The 27,592-nt window shown below is 41.6% G+C and overlaps 1 protein-coding gene across 4 annotated transcripts in view; it reads right to left on the bottom strand.

Annotated features, from left to right (window-relative positions):
* The window catches only part of pkn1a (protein kinase N1a), a 68,781-nt gene that overhangs the window by 10,276 nt on the left and 30,913 nt on the right, over positions 1-27,592 (bottom strand). For 3 of the 4 annotated variants that reach the window (XM_085459743.1, XM_085459741.1, XM_085459744.1), the window contains exons 2-11: positions 13,312-13,506; positions 9,464-9,569; positions 7,276-7,424; positions 6,497-6,617; positions 2,716-2,861; positions 1,768-1,981; positions 1,471-1,665; positions 743-852; positions 496-639; positions 186-261 (exon numbers count right to left, since the gene is read on the bottom strand). In XM_085459743.1, coding sequence (XP_085315869.1) covers positions 186-261; positions 496-639; positions 743-852; positions 1,471-1,665; positions 1,768-1,981; positions 2,716-2,861; positions 6,497-6,617; positions 7,276-7,424; positions 9,464-9,569; positions 13,312-13,506 — 1,456 coding nt within the window. Of the gene's footprint in view, positions 1-185; positions 262-495; positions 640-742; positions 853-1,470; positions 1,666-1,767; positions 1,982-2,715; positions 2,862-6,496; positions 6,618-7,275; positions 7,425-9,463; positions 9,570-13,311; positions 13,507-14,323; positions 14,460-27,592 lie in introns of those variants that run through there. The other variant, XM_085459742.1, reaches the window with a different exon arrangement.

The raw sequence follows: 27,592 nt of genomic DNA, 5'->3' as shown, positions 1-27,592 counted from the left end.
AGCAGGGAACTGATGGCATAAGCAGTTGTATGTTTTACTGCAGGTAGTGTCCATCTTCCTGTCATGATAAAACTTTTAAAGTTTTACTGTTTCTCCATATAAAACTGCCCTCAGGCTGCTGAGTAGAAAATGGAAGAGAAATAGAAAATGTGTAATGTTTCTTCGCTGCTCTGTCTGCTCCCCACCTTGTTGCTTAGAAAAGACTTTCTTCTGCCTCCGCAGGCGCGGGACTCTCTCAATAACCGGGTTAAAGAAGGTCACCTGGAAAACACACAAAACAAAACATGAAAAGAAACGACCAAAAAAACCCACCCATATTTTATTTTTACGCTCAGAAACAGCCTTTCAAGTGTGACGTATCAAAGCAACGCTTTCCAGCACAGGTGCATGTGGCAGCTCACGGGTGGGCGCGCACATCTGAGTGTGTGTTTGAGTACGAGTGATTCGCCATTCATTTCGCTGTTTCTTTTTTGCAGGTGTGTGGTATGTGTGTACCTCAGCCAGCAGCAGGCCCTGAGGCTCCAGCTCCAGCTGAACTCTGTGCTTCTGGTTGTCCAGGAACTCCTCCAGCTTCAGGTACTTAAGAGCGCACAGCGAGCGGTAGTCCTTCCAGTAAACTGCGATCTCCATCTCCCTCGACTGAAGCGCAGGCACCCAGCGGTATCAACAGAGAGAAAAGCTGCCTTAAATAAACTCTTTGGTGCCTGCGTGCAAGTTTGTGGGAAGGAGATTGTATACTGACCCTTTCAAGCTCCACAGTGAACGTCTGGTCCCAGGCCTGCTCTCCCACAGTCTTCCAAGCAGTCTGACCCACCACTGTGTTATCCAGCTTCAGCACCGCACTCACCTCAGCTAAACACACACGCAAACCAATGATTTCCTTCATTAATGAATCCAAAAGTGCACAAAATAATAAAAAAAAATTAACGCCGACCAATAGGTTCCTTTGAGATATGGAAAAAAGGACTAAGACCTTATAAAAAGCTGTTTGCAAACTGCCTTTAACCTCCTAGGACCTGGCGTCCACATATGTGGACATCATATTTTGGGTTATTTAGACCAAAATACTCAATTTTGCTCTACATGGGCCTAATATCCACTTACGAGGACATTTTACTGCAACTGTTCTATCAAAATTTTAAACAAATATCCTCATATGTGGCTCTCATTTTTCTTAAAAACAAAAATAAGGTAAAAAAAAAAATCTGGTAATTCTTTGTTTTTACTTTCATCGGGTCTCAATATGCCCAAATATCAAAGAGAAATTAAAATGCATGTTGTGGAGGAGTTCAAGTCTTAGGAGGTTAAAGCATCTGTCACGACCTGACAAATAATATCTAACCTGATGAACCTAAAGGGACCCACGACAAAGTTGAGGGGAAAAAAAGCCAATACAGCCAACAAAGAAGACATAAAAAGCTGAAATGAAAACCTTAAATGCACCACGTGCACACTCATACAGTCACTCACAGGAGAGCTCCTCTGTCTTGCTTGGCGTCTTCCCGCTGACGGAGCCACTGCGTCCGTAGAGCCCCTTGCTGCCCCTCATGAAGGACCGCGTGTCTCCGGGGCTGTAGCAGGGCAGCATGAGAGGTGTCCCTTTATTGCGCCCTGGGACCACCTCTAGTAACCCAACACAGCCCAGCAGCTGCACTTGTAATGTACCTGAAGACAGAGGAAAACAATGTAGGCACAACCTGAATGCATTCCTCGCTTCTGTACCTTCTTCTTCATATTGTAGGATTCTCCTGAGCCTGTATGACATACCAGTGAGAGGCGATGGCTTGCTGAGGGTAGTATACTGGTTTTGAAGGTAGGGGGCGCCGTGGCGGGAGCTGAAGGCAGGTGAGGAGGCCAAGACCAGCTCCTCTTTGATGATGCTGGCCTTTGGATGGTCCTCTGGCAGCTCTGCCAGGCGCTGGTCAAGAGAATCTCTCAGCAGGTCCAAACGCTGGGAAGCCTCGCTCAGACGAGACTGTGCCTGCAGAGCATCGAAACAGACGATATCTACCTTTTAAACTCTCAGACAGACATAAAAAAAACAAGAAGTCCTATGCTACTTCTCAGTGCACACATATCACAGTAGCACACCTTAATTTAATCACATTTTTTGTGACCTGCTGCTTTTAAGTGCATGCAGAAAGACAATGTTAGGCTTGAGCGAGTTTTTATGTTCATTTATAGAGTAAGTAAAGGCGTGCGAGTGAGGATTCAAACGGCAGAACTCTCACGGCATGTGGTGAGAAAACAAGTGGTTCATTGTCACTGTGGGGGTAAAATGCAGCACGTTACGCGGCAGCTGCTGTTGTGAGGCTCTCTCTCAAATATTTTTATGAACAGATTGCAGAGTTCAGCAGCTGAAACTGTTCTGCGAGGGATCTGACATCACGGGACACTCCTGCTCTGAGTTTCCTCGACGTATAACGAGAAACCATATCAGACCCAGACAACTCAAGATGCCATAATGTTGGTGAACAAAAAAAAACAAACAAAAAACTGTTGATAAGAGATCAAATTTTTGTGAAGGATCTAAGGCAAAGCCAAAGATAGCTGAAGTCTCAGAAGTAAGAGATAGCGGAAAACAAAAGGAGCAGATCTGAAGAAGATCTACAGGTGTGTGTCAGCATGATGTCATCGGTACAGCTGCCGTCTCACACGTGTCTGTGTGCGCTTTGAAGTGTGTGAAAGCGAAACATCAGCAGGATCCGCTCTAACCTCAGACAGAGCTTTCTTGTCCTGAACTTTGCTGGCCCCCAGGAGCCTGAGGACGTTTTTGGCCCCCTCAGCAACAGCATGCTCCACCCTGTAGTGATGTCTCAGCTCTTCGATACGCAGCTCCATCCCGCACACGTCTTGGTTACCTGCGTGAAGGAAAGGGGCAAACAACATTACTGCACAGCCGACACGATGGCAATCTCCTACGCAGTCTCTGTGCTGCGCGCGTGGCAGCTACGTTAAGGCTTTCCTGTTTTGCCAATGGCGTGTTACAGGGAACTCCCCTGGGCATACTAAGTTAGGTTAATGCCTTAATGCCTGTCATGCATTACACAAGAGGCGAACAAAGAAAACATTAGCGAGGCCTAGAGGGAGGTAAGCAGCCTCTGACTGTTCCCCAGCAAGCAGTGCTTAGCATAATTCCAGCCTCTCCTTCCAAATAGCCCCATATCCCTGCTCTAAAAGCAAACAGAGCAACCAAACAAAATAAGTCTCTCACCTATTTACATTTTTAAAACAGCTAGCAAGACTAAAGCAAAAACACTGCTCTAAATTTGTAGCTTCATCTCTGCTTTTCTCAGAAATATAGTACCTCATAAATGTACATTAGTGGGAAACAGAAAGTCTTATAATGAGATGCAGTGCTTTCAACTCAAAATCTAAAAACATGCTCAAGCTCCCTCACTTAAAAGACCAGATATGAGAATCAGCATAAGAGCAGCACCCTACAGCACAAATTAGAGCAAAGTGCTTAGCTTAATGGCACCAATACAGCCTTCAAATGATGGGCAACAAACTGAGAGCACTCAGATATGGGAAGAGCCGGAAGGAGGTGTGCGAGCGTGATAAGGAAAAGGACAATTGGACAAATGGCATTCAAAGATGATGCATTTGACTTTCAAACACCAGATTGGTTTAGAAGAAGGACAGAAGACCAGGATGGATGGTTTTTACAATTCTGAGCTGCTCAAATAACTGCAGGAGACAGAAGAGAAAGCAAGGACAGGAGGGAGGTAGGGGTGGAGAACGAAGTGGGTGCTTTTATCTCCTAATAAGGTGTTCTGCCTGGAGCCCAGACCTCTGCTAGATGACCCCTCCACCGGGTGTGGTGCCTGGAGACTGTCTGTGTACACCATACACACAGCCCTGTGATATGGTGTGTGTGTGTGTGTGTGTGTGGTTTAAAGAAGAGAGACAGAATCAGAGCCAGAGAATATACAGCCGTGGTTGCTGTTAGAGACAATCAAATAGAGAAGAAATACAAAGGGAGGGGTGTGTGGTGGTTGATCAATTTAGTCTGATAAACACGAACATTAGCTCAAGCTGAAATTGTAGTTTAAGAAAAAGCCAAATCTGGCTGTGCAGCATCATTTTAAACTCTGCTGGAGAACCATTAGCTGCTGCTAGTATAACACACCCCTTTGTGCTCAGTATCAGAGCATGAAAATCCAATTAGAGATGCACAGACTGTTGGATTCTGGGTCAATACCAACACAGATGTTTACAATAACACTTTACGATCACAGCCAATGGAGACAGTGTACTGTTTTTTCACATTTTGCCTGCTTTGTTGTTAATTATTCCTCCTTTTATTCCAGTGAAGACAAGAAACTAACATTTTAGAAAGATTTAACTGGTGTAAAACTGATATGACAACAGATTTCAGCCACTGATATTTAAATGCTATTTTGTCAGCCAACACACATACACTCACCTACTGCTTCCCCAAACCATTACACCACCAGCAGCAGCCTTAACCAATGATTCAAGGCAAGATGGATCCATGCTTTCATGTTGCTTACATCAAATTCTGACCCTACCAAGTAAATGTACAGCAAAAATTGAATCATGAGACCAAGCAATGATTTCTCATGTGCTACTGTCCAGTTTTAGTGAGTAACCTGAACTGTAGCCTCAGTTTCCTGTTCTTAGCTGACGGGAGTGGCACCCAGTGTAGGCTTCTGCTGCTGTAGCCCATCTGGGTTCAAGGTTAGCATTCAGAAATGCTCTTCTGCATACCTTGGTTGTTTCTGTTATTTTACTACTAGCTCAAAGCAATCTGAATATTCCTCTAAACAAGACATTTTCACCCAGAGAACTTATGCTTTTCAGAACATTCTCTGTAAACCCCAGCTTTCTTCTCCCATTCAGATGCTCAGTTTGAGCTTCAGCAGCTCATTTTGACCACAACTTGATGTCTAAATGCATTAATCTGCTGCCATGTTACTGGCTCATTAGATGAGCTAAACGGATGTACCTAATGAAGTGGACTATGAGTGTACGTATTTGTGAACGATGTTCGTATATGTTGATACTTTTATGCTGCCAAAGCTGTGGCTTGGCTGCATTGCTTTTCATCCTTTTAATTTTCACTTTTAAAACAATTTCAGAGGGCTAACATTTTAAATACGCTGCTGCTTACTGTGGTCATTAGCCTCTATATGACTATTTATATCACGTCGGAGCAGTGGAAAGAACTCCAGATCATTAAAAACCCTTTAGGTTTTCCACATGGAGGACACAGATGGATAAAGTATGCCCTTAAAAGGCCCTTAAATAATCCTTCCAAATGGACATCATCTTCATTCCCTTAGAAGACACCCTGTCTTTTAACAGCCATCGGCGCTCGTCTGACAGGAGCAGAAAGGAATAGATAGCCCCAAAGGGAATATACCGTCTTTAAATCTGTTTTTTACTTCCACCCCCTCCCATCGCTCTCCCTCTGCTCTCCTGGTACATTTTACCAGACTATTCACCTCCCGTGACCGGCATCAGTCGGCCTGTTTTCCCAGCAGAGGGGTCTTAATGGTCCACAGCACTTAGTGCCCTATAGCGGCATGTTCACCTGCCCTGGCATTGATCGCCCTGCCACAACACATAATATGAATGTCCAACAGTAAAGGGAGAAAGCACACAGTTAAAAAAAATAAATGTTTGTTTGACTGTATCTACAACTGCACTTCGGTATGTGTGTTTATATCCATGCAACTGCTGCACACCTGATGTGTTTCGTTAACATGAAAATAAAGAGACTTTTAATCTGCCCACCACATTTTTTGTAGGCTTTTTTGTGTGCATCTTTGTGTGAATCGAATTGATTGTGCTAATATACCAGGTGGGCTATTTCACAGGCTTTTCTGTCCCTTATTTGGCCACCACACCGATATAAACAGACACACACACGCACGCACAGCTTTCAGCGCGTCAACTCCAACTATCCTCTTCATCTTCTTCTCCCAGGCAGAGAGATGAAAACAGAGTCGGCTCTTCATTGATCTGTTTATGCTCTCTCATGTCTGCTGTCTGGAGCTGCTGCTCAGGACAAAACGTATTACACGCAGAGAAGAAGAAAAAAGAGACTGCAAATGCCACAAAGGGATAGTGAGATTGAACACACCTGACTAAAAGCACCTTGTCACTGCCAGCTGACCACAAGATTTAATATGCGATCGTTTAGTTCACACATTATGTAAGTACGGGCCAACTTAACACTCTTTCTGGCTTTATATGCAATAGAGCAGGTTGGATTTAATTTCTGTATCCACACTGATTTACTGCCAACAGACCAATTTACTGTGATTTGGATCAGCAATGGGTGCACTGATGCTTTATGGTCCTGACTGTGTAATTGTAACCTCTGATGGCTCTCTACTTTATAGACATATAAAAAATGCACTAAAATGTACCTCGGGAAATGAAAAGACCATGGTCAAAAAGCACAGGTACTACAAAAGAAGAGCAATCAATGTGGTTAAATGTGTCTATATCCCTTTAAACTCACCCTGTGTGTCGTCATTATGCTCCGTGGCCTGAACAGCTTTTCGAATTTGCATGCGGATGATGTCGATCTTGGTCTTACTGTCCTGAAGCATCTGCTGCGCCGTCTGCAGCATCTTCTTATCCTGGGGAACCAAACAGTAAGCAAGCCACATCACAAGACAGAAAAAGTAGACAATTATAACTGTCATTAAGACTATGCACCAGTTAGTGAACATCACAACAAGGTTTTCCTGCATTTACTTGCCATCAGATTAAACATTATAAATCAATAAATCTAAAGCTAAAGATATAAAATCTTTAAAAAAAAGAAACTAGGATGTATATGAGACAAAATATAAAAAAATATTATAAGATCCTGATTATGAGATTATAAGATCTCACCATATATATAAAATACAAGGTTAAAGGAATGATGTTTGTCACTTTACAAAAACAAAAGCAAATAAATAACTAATTCTACTGACGAATCAACAGGGTGCCATATCCCTGCAGCAGTAAGACAAGTGGAGATGGAACAGAAAGGCTAAAAGACAACGAAACAAAGGCAATGTATATAGTAATAAAGGTAATCAGGTATTTATGAGTCAGCAGATGGCAAGGTTACTAACATGAAAGTGTGCACACAGTCTGCCACTTGGGAGGGGGGAATCTTTGTCTTGGACATTTTAACCCTTGCAGTCAGTGCTGTACACTTTCTCCTGTTCAGCTGTGCTTGACAGTGTGTGCATGTGTGTGTGTGTGTGTGTGTGTGTGCATGTGTGTGTGTAGGCTGTTCCGTACCTTGGTGGATCCATTGGAGTAAACAGGGATCATATTTTCAACTCCCTGTTTGACTTTGAGCTCAATGTTGAGCTGTCTCTCCAGGGCTGCGATGCGTTCCTTGTGGGCTGACGTACGACTCTCAGCCCCCGGAGACTGAGGACACTCATCTGTGGCAACAAGTAAAGGTTGGAAAGTATAAAATAAGGAACAAGATGAGGGTTCACATGGTGTGCTCTAAAGTGAAAATACCCTTTAGGGAATTACAAGAGTACTCCAATAACATTGCACTGTATTTCTGTGTGGAGAGTACAGGAAACTGATCCAGTGACTTAAGATCAGAGATCAACCACAGCCATAAGGGAAGAAACAAGCTGTAGCAAACAATGTCAAGCAAGATGATATAATATAAATAATAACATAAAAATTTCTATGCAGGCGCTGTGGAGAGCATCCTCACACAGAACATCACATCCTGGTATGGAAACAGCTGTGTCGAGGATAAAAAAGCTATTCAGAGAGTGATCCGCGTGGCAGAACGCTGCTGCAGGACTGCTCTCCCTTCCCTACAGGACATTTACGTCAGGAGATGCTGGACTAGAGCAACTGAGATTTTGAAGGACCCGTCCCATCCCAGCAACGAACTGTTCCAGCTTCTGAAATCAGGCAGAAGGTTCTGCACCATCCGAACAAGAACAGAGAGGCTCAAGGGGAGTTTTTATCAGGCCATTCGTGTGTTGAATACTCATTCACTGTATATATAAAGTTCTGTCTGTCTCTTTTTTTCTTTGCACAGTCGAGGAGCGTATCAGGTCACATTTCACTGCGTGTTATACCTGTATAACCAAACACGTGACAAATAAAGAATCTTGAATCTTGAATAAGCAAAAGCAAATTTTCTAATAAGTTGTAAAGTAGGAGGAAAAGAAATACTACATGACTGCAGATGCTGAGGACTGAGCTCATACTAAAAATGGCTTCCCTTGTTCATGTTATACAAAGTTAGATCATTATGTTTTGAGTCTGTGCTCCACCACATTTTACATCAAGCAATCAGGATGTGATTGAAGTGTACGCTGAGCTTTAATTTAGGGGTTTAAGACACATTTAGCATGAACTGTTTAGGAATTACAGCACTTTAAATACACAGACTTCTATTCCAAGAGGCTCAAAGGAAATTGGACAAACTAACATTTTAAATATAAGGATTTAAAAAAATCCTTTGCAGTTTATGACTGTCTATAATCCACATCATGAAATGCTGTGTTTGCTCTCTTGAGATGCACACACAGCATTTATTGCAGCCACCCTCAGTTGCTGCTTGTCTGTGGGTCTGTCTGCAGTCAGTTTTGTATTTCAAATCAAATCACTTGATTTGATTAATAACTGAAAAGCAAGCGCTGTTTGGCTGAGATTGCTTGATCAGTTTTGTAGCATGTACCAAGTCAAGTGCTCTTGACTTGGTTAGTTTGTTTGTGTTTTTTTAAAACCATGGAAATAATTCTGTCATCACCCACTTAAACTGTCTTCTGTGGTCTTCCAGGCCATTTTTGGTGTTCCTGAGCTGACCAGTACATTCTTTCTATGTAAGAATGAATGACACTGCAGATATGGTCACTTCCAAAGTTTTTGCTGTCTCTGATTGGTTTATTTTGTTTCTTCAGTCTAACGATTGCTTCCCTTACTTGCAAATACCTCTTTCTGGGCCTCATTCTGAGATTTCCAATGAACTTGTTAGTTAATTACTTTTGGTCCTCTGAAACGGTGTATAAAAATGGCTGTAATTCCTCAAAGATTTAACGCTTGAATTAAAGCTGAAAGTTTGCATTTAAACCACACCTTGATTGCATGATTAAAAATCTACTATTGTGGTCCTAGCTGCACAAGACTCACACAGCTTTTGGATATGAAAAGTAAAGTTAATGAGTATATGTTCTCAATTGCTGCTGTCAATTCTCATTAAATAAAACTTGTTGTCTGTTCTCTAAACGATGTTCCCTATCAGAGCCAAAAAGGCTGATAAAGCAGGCTGTGTGTTAGGGTGGACGAACGTTTTGATTAACAAGTCACTACAGTCCAAACATGTAGTATCTCTGCCACAAACACACTTGTACTTAGTATGCTGGTCATTACACCAGCTTATGCACTGAATTAATTACTGAAGATTAATGACTAAAGATAACGGAGCGACAGTTTCTAGCATACACACCTCGATTCTCTTCTCCTCCCTTCACCACAATATGAGCGTCCAGTTCCTGCAGCTGAGCATGCAGGTTCTCCAACTTGCGGTTTGAAGAGCGCAGCTGACTGTCCACCTGAAGACATAAAACCATTGCTGTTATGGAAACCATATTATCTACATAAAATCGTCAGTGTACACGCCCACCAGTGAATAACATGCCGGACAACGTGTGGACCACTAACAAGACATGCAAGAACACAATGACAAGCAAGAGAAGATGTCAATCTTTGAACCAATTCAAAGACATTAAATTAAGCTTTCCTTTATTTTCCCTATAATAAACATGCTGCGCAGTGCTCTAAACACTGTGATTCAGACTGTTTTTTTATACTCTTGGCTGTGTATGACATCAAAAAGAGGGGATATCCCTAATATGGTCATCTCAGGCAGAACACTCAAAACTTGTTTACAAAGGGCACTCAGTGAAGTGAAAGTGGACTTAATGGCTTGTTTCAGACAGAGAATGAAGTAAGGTGCTAATCCAAGGCCCAGGATGGGATAAATAAAGATTATTTTAATTTCTAAGTGAGCCAAAGCTGCTGTAAAGAGAATCGATCCACTTAAGCTCTCAGTAATTTTCTTGAAACAACATCTGAGCCTGAAAGTCATCAAAGAATTTATTATTTTGTTATGTTGACCTTCTGCATTAATCTTTGTTTTTTTAAGTAGTTAGTTCACACACAATGCCATTACACCCACAGGCTCTGCAGGAAACAAAAGAAAAGCCATAAATAGTTCTCCATTAATGCTGCTGGGTAATTTGCTGACAAGTGAAAACTATTAACCTGAAGGTGACATATTTCTGTGCTCGCTCAGTAATAAAACAGGTGTAATTGCATGAGAGTGAGCTACAGTTCTTTCCCTTTGAATAGTCATGACTTTTTTATGGCTTTACACAAACACAGCCTGAAACTTTAAGAATCTTCCATCTATAAAACTGCTCCAGTATAATGATAGCACAACGGTTTGATGCATACTCTGTGAGCAGCAGTGTCTAGGCAATCCTTTTTAATATTAAAGTAGCTGATGTACGTTTCAAAAAGGTGCCGTTGTGACAGATTTTGCATCAGAGGAAAAATGCAGGTTACAAAGTAAATGACAAAGTAGTCATTCACGCTCCTTGAAAAAAAATCTCCTGAAAACAAATCCACAAGTAGTAAAGGTACGCCATGTGAGTAGAGTGACCTGTCTGTGGTTTATTTGATCCCTGTACCCACATAGTAGACAGGTCTGGCCCGGATCTGGTGTCAAGCCAGCACTGATGGCTGACTTCTGGCATGGTAAGTGGTATGTCATCCAGATATGGGCCAGGCCTGGCGTAGGTGGCACTGTGTATGTATGGCATGCTACATCTTGCCCGATTGTGGTTGATTGGTTTATGTGGCCCAGGCTCATAGAAAACAGGTCTGGCCTGGATCTGGCATCAAGCTGGCACTTCTGACTGACTGGTATCATGGCAGGGAGTAACCATGATGTGGGCCAGGTCTGGCAATGAGGCACTATTTATTTTCCCATTTTAGTTCGAAGACCTAAAATGCCATGTTGCAATACTATACTGCTATGGTAGCCAACTTTCCAAATACAGGTTTCACAGGTTTGTGAGTGTACACTTTATCCAAAACCTAGTGAGGGTTTACTCATGTTTACCACCGGGTGGCTGTAGCTCAGGAGGTAGAGCAGGTCTCCTACTGATCTGAAAGTACTGAAAGTTTAGTGGTTCGATCCCTAGGTCTGCATGTCAGGAGGGTGAATGTGTATGAATGTAGTTAGGAAGCACTCAGTGTAGAGAAAGTGTGGGATTGGGTGAATGTAGCATGTTGTATAGAGCACTTTGAGTAACCTGGGAGAGTAGAAAACCGCTATATACGAATCAGTCCATTCACCGTCTGAGCGGAGTTTTCGTCATGTGACTTTTGCACTTTTATGTTCCGGCACATGTTGTTATTACATGGCTTGATTAAAGTGGACATTAGGCTGACATCTGGGGCCAGAGCTGAAACTGTTCTGGGCCAGCAGTGTGTCTGCAACTGGCCCGTGGCTGCACACAACTTACACCTGGCCCACATACCGCAAAGAATGGCGGCCCTTTGGTGGCCCCGATCAGGTTTTCCAGAGGTAATCCACACATGGGCCAGCACAGGACCACCAGTGTGTCTGCAACTGGCCTTGTGCTGGCCCATGTGTGGGCCACCTCTGGCAAACCTGATCTGGGCCACCAAATGGCCGTCATTCTTTGCGGTATGTGGGCCATGTGTAGCCACATTGTGTGGGCCACATCCGGGCCATACCAATTTTGCTATGTGGGTATAAGCTGGGATAGGCTGCAACTCACCCACCACCCTAAAGTGAATAAGTAGAAGCTGAATAAATGGATGGACGGAACTCATTGTCAAGTTCAAGACACCAATTTGAGCTTTGTGACATGGCGTATTATCCTGCAGGAAGCACCCAGTAAGAGATGCATACAATGTTGACATAAAATGATGGACATGGTCAGGATCAATATTCTGGCTTTGGCATTTATGTGCTCAGGAGGGTCAACAAAATATCCCCACACCATTACGTCACCACCTCTGCTTTCATGTTGTTTACGCCACATTTTGACCCCACCATCCAAATAATGCAGCTGAAATCAAGACTCATGAAACCCAGCAACATTTTTCCAATTATCTACTGTCCAGTTTTGCAACTTTATATATGTTCTTAGCTGACAGGAGTGGTCTTCTACTGCAATATGCCATGTGCATCAAGGTTTGACTTATTTTATGTTCCATGATGCTCTTCTGCATACCATGGTTGTAATGAGTGTTTATTTAAGTTCCTGTTGCCTTCCTGTCAGCTCAAAGGAGTGTAGTCTAGTATTTATTTATTTATTGTCATTGTCAAGAACAATCATTCCCCTAAACAGGACATTTTCACCCAGAGAAATGCTATAGTGATATTTTCTCTTTTTTTCTGTGATTGTGTGGGAAAATCCCAGTAGACAGCATTTTCTGTACTTTTTCTTACTCAGACCAGCCACGTTCAAAAATCACAATTTTTCCACTCCTTGCTCAGTTTGAACTTTAGCAAGTCATCGTGATCACGTCTACATGGCTACATGAATTAAGTTGCTGCCACGTGATATGCTGATTATATATTTGCATTAAAAAGCAGTTGAACAAGTATAACTGATAAAGTGGGCAGTGAGTCGTGCCGCAGGCAAAGTCTGACACTCTGGGAAGTGACCTGTTTTCTGCAGTTGTTTAGAAATTCCTGTTTACATGTGTCATGAGCATGAGCACACAGCAGGAGATAGTCCACTTCAAATGTGTTTTCACTGGAAATGTTCAGGCTGTTTAGGCGAGTGTGCTGTCTACAATGCAGTAACACCAGTGTTCAGTGCTTTGCATATGTAAAAACAGCATATGTGCCTGTGTGAAGGATTGAGGACACTTCACAGTGTGGAGATAGGTGCCCAGAAATCTCCACACTTTGGAAAGTCCCAGTCTACTGAAAACAAACAAACAGCATAGCAACTTAGCATGCTAACAAATCTGTTCAGCTCCGGTAAACTCATGTACTCCTGATTCACTGGCCTCATTTCCAAAACACTGTAATTGAACCAGTTTCCTGTTATTACTGTGGTAAAAGTGAGTAACTAAATAGGGCTGCTCTGATAACCTTATTTTTTCCTACCTTGCCAAGCTATAGAGGTTTTGCCTGTCTTATTAACAAAAAAAAAATCACTGCAAAGTCTTTAATGTCATTTATTTCATCAGTTCCCATTAATAAGCATGATACCTGGAGCTTTTTGGATTTAAATAAAACCCTACCTGCTGTGCATTCCTCTTGTCAGTCGTCGCCCTGCGCAAGTTCTCGGCTCCCTCCTTGATCTTTAGCTCCTTGCGAATTTCCCTACGGATCCTTTCCCGCTGCTCATCCAGAAGCTGCTGAACACTGGAGTCCGAGAAGTCCGAGTTTTGGTCCAGACCAAGCTGCTCCAGAACCGACAGCCCGCCTGGGTCACTCTGGACAAGAGGAGAGACGGAGCGGGAAAAAACGAGGAGATGATTAGACGAAATCAACAATCAAATCACTCTGCCTTAGCCTGGTTAGATGGGGTGTTGAGAGTGAGAAAGACAGAAGAGGAAGAGATGGTGAGCAAGATAAGGCAGTAATGGGGGGAAAGAGAGCAAGACATGATAGTGATTGGCGTGAGGGATTGGTGGGGGTAGAAAGGAAAAGGGCAAACAAGAAAGCTACAAAAGGAAGCAGGAGGATGGGAAAAAGATGCAGGAGGAGCGTCGAGGAATGGCAAAAGTCTTCTTCAGTTGCTGTTTACAATACTTTCAAACAAACTCTGCAACGTTTAACCTGTTTACAAGCAGCGCTTTGAAACTACTGATGTTCAGGAATACCATTAGAGATGCTATTTTCAGGAAATTTGTCTGCCAAATGAAACTCAGACTACACACAAGGATCAAAGTGAATTACAGATCTGTCCCATGACCCAGACTGGCCATTGTATTCATTCAGAGCTTTCTCACGAGCCAGTCCCTCTCTTCTGTGCGAGAAATCCAACGATTGTCTGAAAGTACATGAAAAACAACAGCACAACAACATATAGGTACTACAACGTGAAGGGACTCCACTCACACCACAACTTTTTCTTCTGTACTAGGAGGCTATTTACATATTGTCTGGTCTCGAGCAGAGCTACAGCTTACTATAAAATAAGTCATCAGGAACCCGGCAGCAGAGAAAGACTCCGGGTTACTCGAAATCACAGTCACTCAGCCACTATTACAGGAACTCACAAATCAAACAAACAAGCCAACACTTCACCTCAGAGCTGTCCTCATCCTCCTCGTCACCATGCCAACACATAATTCCCTCGGATTTTGACGTCCCAAATAATCTACAGAGGAGCAAAAACCTTGCGGTACGCTTCTGAGCTCCGCCAAACTGTTAATGCCACACAGAGTGCGACAAGGGCTAAGGGGAGAAAAACGATAAAAAGAGATAAAGAGAAGGAGAGTTAAGTGAGGGAGGAGGGGGAACGCCTCCAAAAGAGGATATCCGTCCCAACACCAAGCTGCTCAGGCCTTTCCTGTTTCCTCTGCGATTTTGCTGCTGTCAGTGGCGAGTGAGACACAGAAGAGGGTCACGGCTCAGCACATAAAGAATGCATTCTCCCTGTTAAAGCTTTAGTCAATTATTATTGTATCTGTGACACAAAGCCATTAAGTTCACTGCTTAATCTGATCTGGCTAGAAGTGAATTTGTGACAGCTATGTTTTTTTTAAACACTCTTAATTTGATGGTTGATATGATCTTAAGGGCGGAAACAGGGGGAAGGATGCGTTTTCTAAGTATGGGATCAGAGCCAGAGAGTAAGGTTTGGACGCATTACTGCTGCCTGCTTGACCTCCCATTTCCTTTGGGCTCGACATCTACAAACCCCAGTGGTGATTCCCCATCGCTTATAGAAAGCCTTCTTAAAATATGATAACATCGCTATAGAAGCTACAGTGGGTGGACTCCAACATTATTAGAACTATGGCTGACTCATAATCAGCCTTATTTAGAAGAAATTGATGCATTTTCCTGTAGGTCTGACCACATGACAAGCAAAATGTCTATTACGCTGAAACTCTAATAAATAGAACCAGTTAGTAAATGATTTTATGACCGCATTAGGAAGGAGAAAGGGATTTTCCTTTGGTTATTGGCAAAAACTTCCAAAGGGCAGGAAAAACCTTGATGATCCTTTAAACTATAAGACAAAGAGTGAGTAGTCTGTGTCATGTTGTACAATATCAGTTTTGAGATACAGGATTATCTGACAAATAGCTGTGATTTGTAGCCCGGTGGTCTCAGAAGAAACAAAAACATGCCGAGTTTTGATCGTCCCCCCGTGCTGTTGTTGAGTTTTGAGGCTTGGCCACAGTGCTGTGAGTCCTGTTATTCTATGACTCGTTTCCTGCTGCATGATGATTGGCTGATAGCTTACCCACTACAACCACATTTAAGAGAATGTAATTATGAAAATTACAACCTTGAAACAGACGATTTTTGGTATACAAAACACGCCATTACTCATCAGTGGATGTGTGTCAGTATAATTCAGATCATATACACTCATCATGGGAATGAATGTCATGGTAATTTGGGGATTTTAATGATTTCTTTGAACTGCTCTTTTTTCCAGGGTGGAATGATTGTACAGCATACATCTTTAATGACATTGACAACGAAGAAAAAAATTGGGTGCACAGGTTTGAAATGTAAGTCCAAGAAACTCAGTAAAGATCTAAGAAGGAGAATTGTAGATTTACACAAGTTGAGAAAGTAACTTGGAGCCCTTTCTAAACAATTGCAGATTCCAAGATCATCAGTTCAAACAAGTGTATGTAAGTTATTCAGAGGTGTCACCACTTTGCCAAGATCCGGAAGAAACCACGATCTGCAAGGATGTTCAGGAACCACTTAGGAGCCCCCAAAGCCCAAGCCTGCCATGAACTGGAAACTGCTGCAACACCAACGTTACTGTGCACAGTGAAATCAGTTTTCCATCACCATGGACTGAGAGGGTGTTTTGTAGTCAAGGATGCAACAAGAATTGAGCTATTTGGCCAAAATGACAAGAGCTATATTTGAAATAGAGGTGACACTTTCAAACCTAATAGCACTGTCCCAACCATCAAGCATGGTTGTGGTAGCATCATGCTCAGAGGCCGCTTTGCTGCCAGCGGTTCTAGGGGCACATCACACAAAGTGAATGGGATAAGAATGGAGAAGAACTTCACCTCAAATCAACATCTAGATAGTTGAAACTTGGACATAGCTGGGTGTCCCAACACCACAATGGTCCCAAACACATCAAAACTGGTTTTGAATGGATAAAGCAGGCTAACATTAAGCGCCTGGAACGGCGTTCCCAAAGCTGTTGAAACCAACAGGCTGGAGGTCGGACGAGTTTGAATGAATTCTACTGGTTCTGCCTGGAAAAGTGGTCAAATATTCAGCCAGAATTATGCCACAAACAAATGAGATTGGTCTTGGTACTACTTGCTAAGGGTCATTTAACCAAATATAAGTGAAGGTACGCGAATGTATTTGAGCCTGAATGTATAGTTTCGACCCTGTGTGGATTAGAGAAAATGCAAGATAAATTCAAACTTGTGCACCCAATACTTATTTTTTAGTTAAGTTATTAAAGATCTATGCTGTACAATCATTCCGCACCTGAAAAAGAACAGATCAAAGAAAAGCACAAAATGATCATGACATTCATATTTAAACCTGTGATCAAAACTGCATAAGACCAAGGAGTAGGACTGCCTTTCACTTCTTAGTTGGAGCAATCCAAACTAAGTGGACATATTACTCTTTAAAACTTAAAATCTTTCCTGTTTAATAAATCATTAGCATCTAGCTTATAACAGAGTGAGTGAAAAACAGGATGCAAGTATACAGAAAGGCAAGAGTATGCTATTAGCATGCTGACATCACTTTGCCACAGCAAAAATGAATGCAGCTCATTAGGTGCCCTTCTGTAAGCAGTCACTGATAGCAATCACAACAACCAAAGTCATGAGGTCAGCAGTGACGGGCCTTTCATGATGACTAACGATGAAGTGTTTTAACTGGATTCTATGATTTCTATTTAGGGAAGCGTGTAAAAATGTTTTTTTTGTCATATTGGGAGAACCTGAGTGCAGACGGGACTAATTATCTGTGATTTTGCAATTTGTCTGTGTGTCCACATAAAGTTGACTCATCTCTGTCTAAATTTAATATAATTGCTTCCTTTAATTGGAAAAGAGGGACTTTGACTGCATTTGTCAGTAAGCTTTAGTCTGTTATGATTCATTTTTTTATAAAAATAAGTTAAAACTGAAGAAAAATACACTGTTAGGATATTCTGTGCTGGCATTTCATTGCTTGACATGAACTGTGGATTATTAAAATGTACAGCAATGTCATTTTCTTCTTTGTCATGCCTGAGGACCACATGAAACATTACCAAGGGCTAATAAAGACTAGCAGGCCACACTATGATAATCCCGAGTGTTTGTGAAGTGGTTGGATAAATCTATACAATCTAAAAAATAACTGCATAACACCTCAAGCACAATAAAAGTTAAAGCAGTCACATCTGTGAGTTCTATGCGATATCATTAAAAACAGCAAGTAAAAAGGGTCTCTGTGGCTCCTAAAGGCTGTAAACCAAAATAAAGACATTTATAACTTTACCACTAATCACGCAGCGCTGCTCTTAATATCACCAACGACCATCTTTGAAAGGAAATGTTGACTTTTTAAAGCAGAGACTCTTGTCTTTATGAGCAAATATGAGCCTTCTGGGTGGCGGCTGTTATTCTAAGGCTGTGACCCCTCTTAATCCAGAGTGACTGATGAAGACGAGGAGAAAGCTCATTGATGCCAAGACGTCACTTTAACACGACACAATCCTCCACGTCTACATTTGCGTCTCCACCTCGTTGTATACATATATACACGTAATCCACACCTGCAGCTGTAAAAACAAACACACAAACAAAAAACCAGACTAAACGTTTGCTTTATTTCCAGCAGACGATCTGCTGTTGCTAAAAAAAGGCTGAAGTGTTTGAGTAATCGTGCATTGCTGTGTTTGTGCTGTTCCTCACTATCAAGTGATTATCAGTGAGATGGTGAAGTGATTGTGTAACTGAGCCAGAGGGAGGCTGTTTAAGTTCTCCTACTTTGCATATACTCTCCTGTTATCCACAATTTTGGGCAGAGATGCCAATAAAATGGAGTCATGTTACAAATAAAGCTTGATTCACTGCGCTGCTTTTGATGTGTACCTCCTTAAAAATGCGGCTACATAACAAGGCAGCAGAGACAAGTGTTGGACTGCAAGACATCTGGTGGCTGCTTTGGTTTTCTTGAACAAGTTTCTGATCCGAGCAGAGATTGTTCAGTGACGAAGAGAATTTTAAGAAATTAGAACGACCACTATCTTCTCATTTTCAGTAACACAAAACTAGGAGAGCAGTGACCTTTAGTTTCCTCTCACTGTGCGCTTAGTTTTAAGGCACACTGTTTAAATACAATTGTCATTACAGGGCTCTAGAGTGCGACCAATTTGGTCGCAAATGCGACCAAATTTTTCAGTGGTGCGACTAAAAATAAATATTTGGTCGCACAGGTGCGACCAACTGTTCCGGTAACAAAAAAAAATCTCTGTAACTCTCCGTGTGGTCAACAACAGACACACATTATGCCCCTATCGTGGACTAAACCAATCAGAGATAGTCAGGGGCGGGACCTCTCTGATTGGCCGTGGTCCAGTTGAAAGTGCAGGTGGAAGAGAGAGGTGAGTAGCTTGAATAAAGCGATATCAATTCATTAACGGATTCCACACAAAGACCTAAACACGGAGCGGACCCAACACATCAGAATCAGCTTCGTCTTTCTCGGCTTTCTCACCCGACGGCCTGAACACGGACACGCTGTCGGAGCTTAGCGATTCTTCGGGTCCGCGCTGTGTTTACGTCTTTTTGCGCTGATTCTGAGCTGCAGGTTTTGCCTCTCTCCAACCAAAATTCACCGAGCCTGCAGCAAAAGAAGCAGCAAACTGCGCTTCACATTTGATCAATGTCGTCATGAATTCCCTCTGACTTTTGCTGTTTTGCTTCCACCACGATAAAAATCACACTTCCTGCACAGCTCTCTCTCTCTCTGTACTTCAGGAACAGTTTCCCGTCTCAAATCTGTTTTCTGCATTATTCATTCGCTTATTACCCACCAGTCTAGCGTTGTTTACAGCGCTTTTTCTTTTTTCACTTAAATGACCTCGGACAAGAAAGCCTAATTTCTGCTGTTCAATACTGAAGAAATTTAAATTTCTTAAAATTATGCAAAATTGCAGAATATTTTTAAGGTTATCTGCTATAAAAAGCCAGACCAGGAAAATCTCCTTCATGTTTTCCTGTGTTTTATTCTCAGTTACTTTCACACAAAGGCATCTGCTGTGATTTTCACAATTCTGATGAAGTCTCATGTGTATCAGTACTGATAAATGATCAGAATTATAATATTTCTGACTGTCTGAGGCTAAATTGAATCAAATCAGGACTTTGAGAACCGGAATTGAATGGATTATAGAAATCAGTGATGATACTCAGCCCTAGTGAGCAGCCTAGGCCTGAGAGAAGTGGATGTACTGTAGCTGTGGGTAATAAGAAAAGATGAAAAGAACTATTGATAACTTTTTTGTTAAGTTAAGGCCTGATCTGTCTGAAATTCATAGCCAGTGCTCTGACACGGTGCCATCAATATTTGAATGCTGAAAAAGCACAGTGTATCCAGGAAACACATTATATGCTGCAGTAAATGCACTGCCCAAGTGTCCCCTCTCCCCACGGCCTTTCAGCAGCAGACAGCAGCAAACAGGTCGTCAGAGGAGGCCAAGATGATGATTAAGTTTTTAACATTTTCTACAATATTGACAAAGCACTTTAAGCACAAGTTTGTTAGTTAATAATTTAGAAATTAATATTGTCTGTATGGACTTCCCCCCCCCCCCAAAGAAAGTGCACATGTAAAACTGCGGTGTTAAGCGATGCGGTTGAAAAATTTGAGTGCGCCTAACTTTTGTGCCGGTACGCCTAAATTTTTAAAGTTAGGCGTACCGGTGCGCCCATGTCAAAAAGTTAGTCTAGAGCCCTGCATTATGTTAAAGTAGAAGCTCTAAAGCTCAAATTTCCTCTTTTTGATGTAAACTGTATCTGGTCTATAGGTTTGGTTGTAGTTTCTCCAAAGGTTACATTAGACTGTATCTTAGCTCAATGCTTTTGTGACGCGCTGAATTCTTTAATGTTGTGTAACTATGGCCATACTTTTTCTGTCTTTTCTTTCACATTAAAGGGACTCATAGCAATAACTAGTTTCTGGACTGTATATTGTCACAAAAACTGCAATAAATCCTATTGTTTTGCAATCTTAAGATCATTTGCACTATGAAATATGAAATTTAATTCAAAATTTTTATTTATGGTATTATGTTATCTTCATTTCACTTGGGTCTCTATTTCTGTGTGTGTTTAAGAAGGTGATGTTTGGATGGTAGCGTCCACAGGAGATGTTTTGGACCTGCTTCGCAGCACCAGACTCCGCAAAGGAAGTTAACGGAGAGAAGCGACTAGGCTGGGGTGATGTGATGTTGTCAGTAAAAACTTTTTTGAACCGTTTTGAGGCGAACGACTGACTTTTGTCCATACCAGGGAGGAGAGAGAGTTGCAATACTAACAGAAAATAAATGTATGGATGACTTTTTACCGGTTTTACTCTGAAATTGGTTCTTATTTTTAAGAAATAAATATTCAGTCTTAAAACAATCAACCCTCAGACCAGCAGGCTTCAGGATGTGCCACTTGTTACCTTCCAGCACAACATCTGCTAAAGACATGTCAGCAGCATTCAGATGTCTGAATAATGCGATCTGACACAGATATGTAGGCAGCACAAAGAGGAAGCACCAAGTGAGTCATAATGGTCACGGTGAAACTGACGCTGTTCTCACCTGACGTAAATAAAGCCGATACAGTCCAAAAAACAACGTCACTTTCCATCTGCTGACCCCTGTGTAGCAGTGCAAAGACGGCGACAGCTAAGGGACATGAATGACTCACCTCGTGCAGCTTGTTAGTGAACTAGCCCAGGGAGGAACATACAGCTGCAGTGTCCAGGGAAGCAATGACGGGCTAATTCAATAGATAACGGCACCAAGCGAGGTTAATTCAATCAGACTGTGTGAGCAGCACAGAGGAGCCTAGGGCTGGACGGAGATGGACAAGGCAGGATCGGGGTAGAGTGCAGGGTTTTTTTTTGGTGTGTGCATGTACTCCACTGTGAGTACAATAGCTGGAGTTTTCCAACTGAGTGATAACGACCACTCAGTTCAGAGATAGTGTCCACACAGAGGAAAGACATGGCTCTGAGAGTCTTTCTATTCTATTCTTATGCAGACTTTAGGTGTCTGTTAATATTCTGGACAAATGGTAACCCTGCAACATGGAAATTTTGACGCTTCAAAGAAGTCTTCGCTGTGTTAAGTTGTCATGAGGAAGAGCCTTGCCCATTTTCTCCAACACGCATATTATCTCCAGTGTGATACAATGGCTGGAGTTTTCCAAGTGAGCGATAATGACCAGTCAGTTCAGAGAGAGTGTCCACACAGAGGTCAGGGAAAGGCGGTGCCAGGCAAAAATAGGAGGACAGATATTCACTTTGAATGCACAGACACAGACACTCAAAACAAGCAAAAAAAAAAACCAAACCCCACCACGTCAGGTTCCAGTGAAACATGACCACATGTCTCCTGGGGAGCAAGGCCACACAGCTCAGCCCAGTTCAGGCTGACAACGTGATGTTATTGTAGAGGGTGGGATCGGTGTACTCTGGTGGTCATAGCGCACCCTTTTCAGAGTGGCCTGGCAAACATGATGAGAAGTGAGAATGCCATTTTTAAAAAAGAAAAAAATGACTGGACGCCTGTTCTGTCGTGATAGAGGAAGGACAGATGGGCTAATAATAGAGGAGGAAGAAGAGAGAAGAGGAAGAAGAACGATACGCTTCAGGAAGCATTTCATAAAAAAATAAAAAATATATATAAGTATGAGATAGCACCAGTGGTTCAGTCTCTACACTCAACAAGGAAACGCATAACTATTTTAATCAACAGATGATGACTATTTATAAGGGCCAAAAGAGCAGCATTTCACGAGTCATGTATGTTAACTTATTACTCTTAGCTTTGTTAAAGGGAAAACCCACGTGGCAACCTTTAGGACTGAAAAATGTGCAGTTCCATTGCAATAATGTGATAAATAATTGATTGAGTATTGTTGCGTAAACTCCTTCTATTCATGTGCTCTCATTAGCAGGTGTCTATGCCTGTGTTAATGCACCAATACTGTGTTTCAATTCATCTTTCTGAATGAACATAACTTAGCCTCTCATGCAGTTATAGTCTGAGAGCTAAGGTGCAAGTGTAAAAAATGATGATGATCAAAAGCTAAAAACAAGAAGCTACATCCATGTAAATATTGTATACACAGTCTAAGAAGAAGAATGGCCTCAGTCTTTCTCTTAGTTTATGTGGTACTTGTTTAGCATTAGCTAAAACATGGGAGCCACAAGTGAAGTTAGAATGAATGTGTGTATGGATAAGTCTTGGAAAAAAATATTAGTAATTAGTCATTTTGCTCTTAGCAGCAAATTTATTTACTTCTGTTAGTCCTGAGCCTAGCTATGGTTTCCTAAAAACATACACGGCGTAACAGAATGTGATACACAAATCTAAGAGTAGTTACTGAGGAGCAAAGCAGATATTGCCTGATGGTTTATTAAGACCAGACTGATATTGAGTGAGCAGCTCAGTTCACCATTAATAAGGAAAAAGCGACATGAGTCTCTTCCTGTTAAAGGGAGTTCTTTATTCCCACTGTTGCAGAGTGCTATTTTTTTCACTGAGACATTGTTGCACCAGGATCCCATACAACGGGTGATTGTTATTCTTTTACACCACAAAGTTTTAACTGTTGAAGAAGCAGATGTTGAGGAGTCTGTGCAAACTTCCTAGGCAATTCAGCCAAATAAAAGGAAGCTAAAATAAATCCAAATAAATGCATCTTCAAAGCACGCAGCCACCTCTTCTTTCCTTTACTGTTCAGTCAGGAAAGTGTAGGGATTAGCCATTAAGGTAAAGATGTGGTGAACAAAACTTAAAGAACCAAAACAGAAAGAAATATAAGCCTAATCATAGTCCTTGTTTCTGCTGACACGCACTTTCATTTATGCAAACGTTTTTCACTAACAGCTGAAACCAAGAACGCAGTGGTGAGCAACAGAAGCAAAAAGGAATTCCTCATGTGATCAATAACCACGATAATGTTTGGGAACTGCACATGCTGCATGGCTAGAAAGGGGAAGGCAGAAGTCATATCTGTAAGTGTTTACTGTTTCCTCCACATCAGTCACAAAACAGATGGTGCACCTTCATGGTGTGTGGTTAGTAACCCTGCATCACTGCACTCTCTGTTTTGGAGGGTTTTATAACCCAGCAGTTAATGTGGCCGACCCTTGAAGTAAACATTTAAAAGGAGTGAAAGTGAGTAAGGAGAGGGTGTAGAGAGTGGATTGTATTTGTGCCTAAGACTAGCAGCTCTGTGATGTTTATATTTCTTTAGATTTTTAATATTATCCTATTAATCTATGCTAATTAAATAGGGCTGAACGATTATGGAAAATAATCTAATTGCGATTTTTTGCCCCAATATTGCGATTGCGATGCGATATGCGATTATTTTTTAAGGTCTTTGTCTTCTGTATTATTAAACAAAGACAAGCAATACATCATATAGTATGGCCAATACTATATTACATTAATTTTAAACTGTTCTTTCCTGGAAGACAGACCTCTGTTATGATGACATGAGGTGATGCATGAATTGATGACTGACATTTTTATTTAACTTCTTCAATCACAACAGTATATTTGAACATACACAATAGTTTATTTTTAGCTTACAAACATCTGAGCATAAAGTGCTGACAAGGAACCCTGGTGTAAACATTAAAATGAAAGTCAGTACAATGTGCAGATTGCAGAAATATACATAAAAAAAATCAGTGGCTTTACCACACTCAGTTTTTCGACATCTGTGAACTACTAGACAGTCATTCAATTAAAAAATAATATTAAATAAATAAAACTAATAAATAAAAAATACACACATCTTACTGATCTCTGCAGTCAGTAACATTACACATAAAGTGCAAACATAATAGCAATTGTATAAACACACACACGCCTTTAAAATTTAAAGGCGTGAAATTGGACGGTCTAGCCTTCTGATTAGCGTCACCGCTGTCTCGGTGGAGTTTAATAAACTCGGCCGTCTGCTTCTTGCTATCTAAAATATAACCAGACACTGGTGTAAATTCTCGACTGTCTCATACTTCTGTTTAATAAGTTTTCTGTTTGACGTTTAGTCAGCTGTGTGAAAACCAAGGAGGAACCCACCCGGGGGATTAATAAAGTTTTATTTTATCTAATCTAATAACTTTAATCTCAGCCAAACCGATTTACTCACGAACAAACAAAACACTGAAAAAAGCCCAACAATAACATTTTTAGGTTGTCTAAGTGACTTATATATCACGTTTAACCCGAGCAGCGAAACTCCGCGGTGATCTGAAAATGATGTGCCGGGAGTTGTGCCGTTCTCGGCCGCATCAGTAACCCTCGAGCTCCCGGCTAGCTGTCGAGCTGGTGGGTAGCAGACGCCTCTGAAAACGTCGAAGCACTTTTGCAAATATGGGATATCTTGATAAACCGAGCAGATATTTGATGTTTACACAACTACTTTCTCGCCTGAAAATATGTTAAAAGTTTATTTTGTGACCCTGAAAGATTAGTATGAGTAATTTTAAAACTTAGTAGCGGCCGCCATTGCTGGAAACTGGAGTTTGGCTGGGCCGCGCTATGAATTCTGGGATATGGTAGTAATTTGGACAGCCTTCGGCGCGTCGCTGTGACGTAATCGGTCTACAAATGCGGCCTCAGGAGGATGCAGCCCATGAATTTGGACATGTCCAGAGTATAATCGCAGCCTTTGCGGTTAGAAAATTGCACTTGATCATGTCGCGATATTATCGCAAATGCGATATATCGTTCAGCCCTATAATTAAAGTCATGATAATGCAAATGCCATTAGCAGGATCCATGTTTTGTGAACAATGACTGAACAAAACAGCACACATATCTATCATCTGAACCCAACTGCTGGAACTGAAGCAGTAAAGTAAAATTGCTGCTACCATGACTTAACAGTCCATGTACTCCAGGACGAGGGCGATGAAGAGATCATGTTTCTGTAACACACACACATACACACAAACAACAATGGCAGAACCATGATTCAGCACGGGGTTCCTCTAATGGATTTACAGTAACTTGTATGTGATTTCCTGCAGACCTCTTCCACTCGCATATGGGTCATTTCGAACTATTGTACTAAAAAGATGAAACTCAGGATCTCAGGAAACACCATTTCCTATTCTTGTCATGCTGATGGACTGCAAGGCACAGAGGCAAGGACAGGGAGTGGGACTAATAAGCAGAGAGTGGTATGATGCCCAGAAACGGAGAGCATACAAGAAGAAAGATGGAAATAAAAAAACAAAACAGTTGAAGGGAAACGGTGGTTTGCATAGCCAGTTTTGACCTTAGATCAAAAGTCATTAACATGCAAATTTTAGTAAGAAGTGCATCAACGATATTCAAATGGCTCGCTCAGGTCAAAGAAAATACAGACTGGTGAGAGTAGCAGCCAAAATGTGGAGTCACGCTAAAGAAAAGGAGAGAGAAGTGGTTAGCGATGGGCCAAGAGGGGCAGAGAGACAGACGGAGCAAACAAAGAGAGAGTGGCGAGGGGACAGGAAGAGAGGGAGGAGAGAGAGACCGCCGAGGCGGCTGAGAGAGCCACGGGGTTGACGCAGGCAGGACGGGGGGCAGAGAACGGCAATGAATCAGCAACCGCACACTGCAACTACAATGTGCAAGAACTGGGCCAGTCAAGTATTCACCACAGTAGCTCGTAGACAGCAAAGCAAAGTGGCTGCTGGCTCAGGTCTTTATATATCTGGAGCAATGGCAAGGTTGCTTTTTTTGCTCCATCTTTCTAGCGTTTATATTACAGTATTAATAAATGCCTCTGACACAAAAACCACCAATAAAGGGCTAACTGGAAATGATAACAGTGATATTTCCATTTACAACAATGGAAAAATGCCCATTATAGCATTCCAAAGAGCTAGCATGACTTTTAAATAACTTTTTTATCTTTGGACTCCAAACCCGAAAGATTCCTCCTCCTTGCATGTTTGCAAGCTGGAACCACTAAATGTTTTTTATGCTACAGAACTGATTGAAATGATTAGCATAGAGGTTTTTTGTTTCAGCTCCATTAGATACACATCTTATTTAGGAGGAGGAGCTTAAATAAAATAGGACTAAAAAAAAAAATGCTATAGGAGAACATAATGACTATAATTGGGACGGCGTGGCCTGACCCACAACTTATAAATGCTCATGTAAAAGCATAATCATGAGAATGAGGGCAAAGATGGGAAGTCCCGGTTGTTATATTCACAACTTCCAAGCCTTCCAGTACAATCCCCCCTTTTATCTTCATCATCTCCAACCTTTCTGGCCAAGTTTTCAGGCTCTAATTTGTTTTGTGCCACATCGTTTAGTGTCATCGCCGCCACCTTAAAAAGGAAATTCATACAAAAAAAATCAATGATCTTTAAGGCAAAAAACACGTATTTCAATTTAAGAATCTCACTTTGTTGTCTTGTGTTAGCTCAAATGGCAAGCCATCACTGAATCTGAAGGCCATTGTTCTCACGTCCTACTGGCCACTTCAATTTTGCACTGGTGGAGGAAACTGAACTCTGTCAGCTGCAGCCAGTTTTCCCCAAAATGACTGCACACTCGTTCACTTTACAGCTAACTTGTAAAGTCTTATAACAAAAAACAAAAAAGCTTGACTACATCAGCGCTAGAACCATGTTGAAAGCCATTAGCCACAAATGGAGAAAACCTGGAACAGTGGTGAACCGTCCCAGACCACGGAAATGACTCCATCGACAAGTGATGCAGGACGTCACCAGGAACAACATCTAAAGAACTCCAGGCCTCACTTGTCTCAGTTAAGGTCAGAGTTCATGATTCACCAATAAGAATAATAAGAAAATTAAAAAAAAAAAGGCATCCATGGAAGATCCAATGAGAAAACCACTGCTGACTAAAAAGGACACGAGGGATCATTGCAAATTTTGCCAAAAAATAGGGGAAAAAACCCATCTTAATAATTCCCAAGTGTTTTAGTCCTGTTACATGTGGTATAAAACTAACACAGCATTTCATTAAAAAAAAAACACGAGAACAGTCAAACACAGTGATGGTAATGTGATCCTCTGGGGCTTCTTTGCTGCTTCAGGACGACTTATTGTAATTGATGGAACAATCAATTTCAGTCTCTACCAGAAAAG

The sequence above is a fragment of the Copadichromis virginalis genome, linkage group LG6 (genome assembly GCF_057382275.1).
Source record: "Copadichromis virginalis isolate Kocher_CV1m ecotype Utaka linkage group LG6, C_Virginalis_male_GT1.1, whole genome shotgun sequence".
NCBI classification, from domain to species: domain Eukaryota; kingdom Metazoa; phylum Chordata; class Actinopteri; order Cichliformes; family Cichlidae; genus Copadichromis; species Copadichromis virginalis.
Note: the sequence above shows the minus strand (reverse complement) of the source record. Positions and strands in the feature narration are given on the sequence as shown.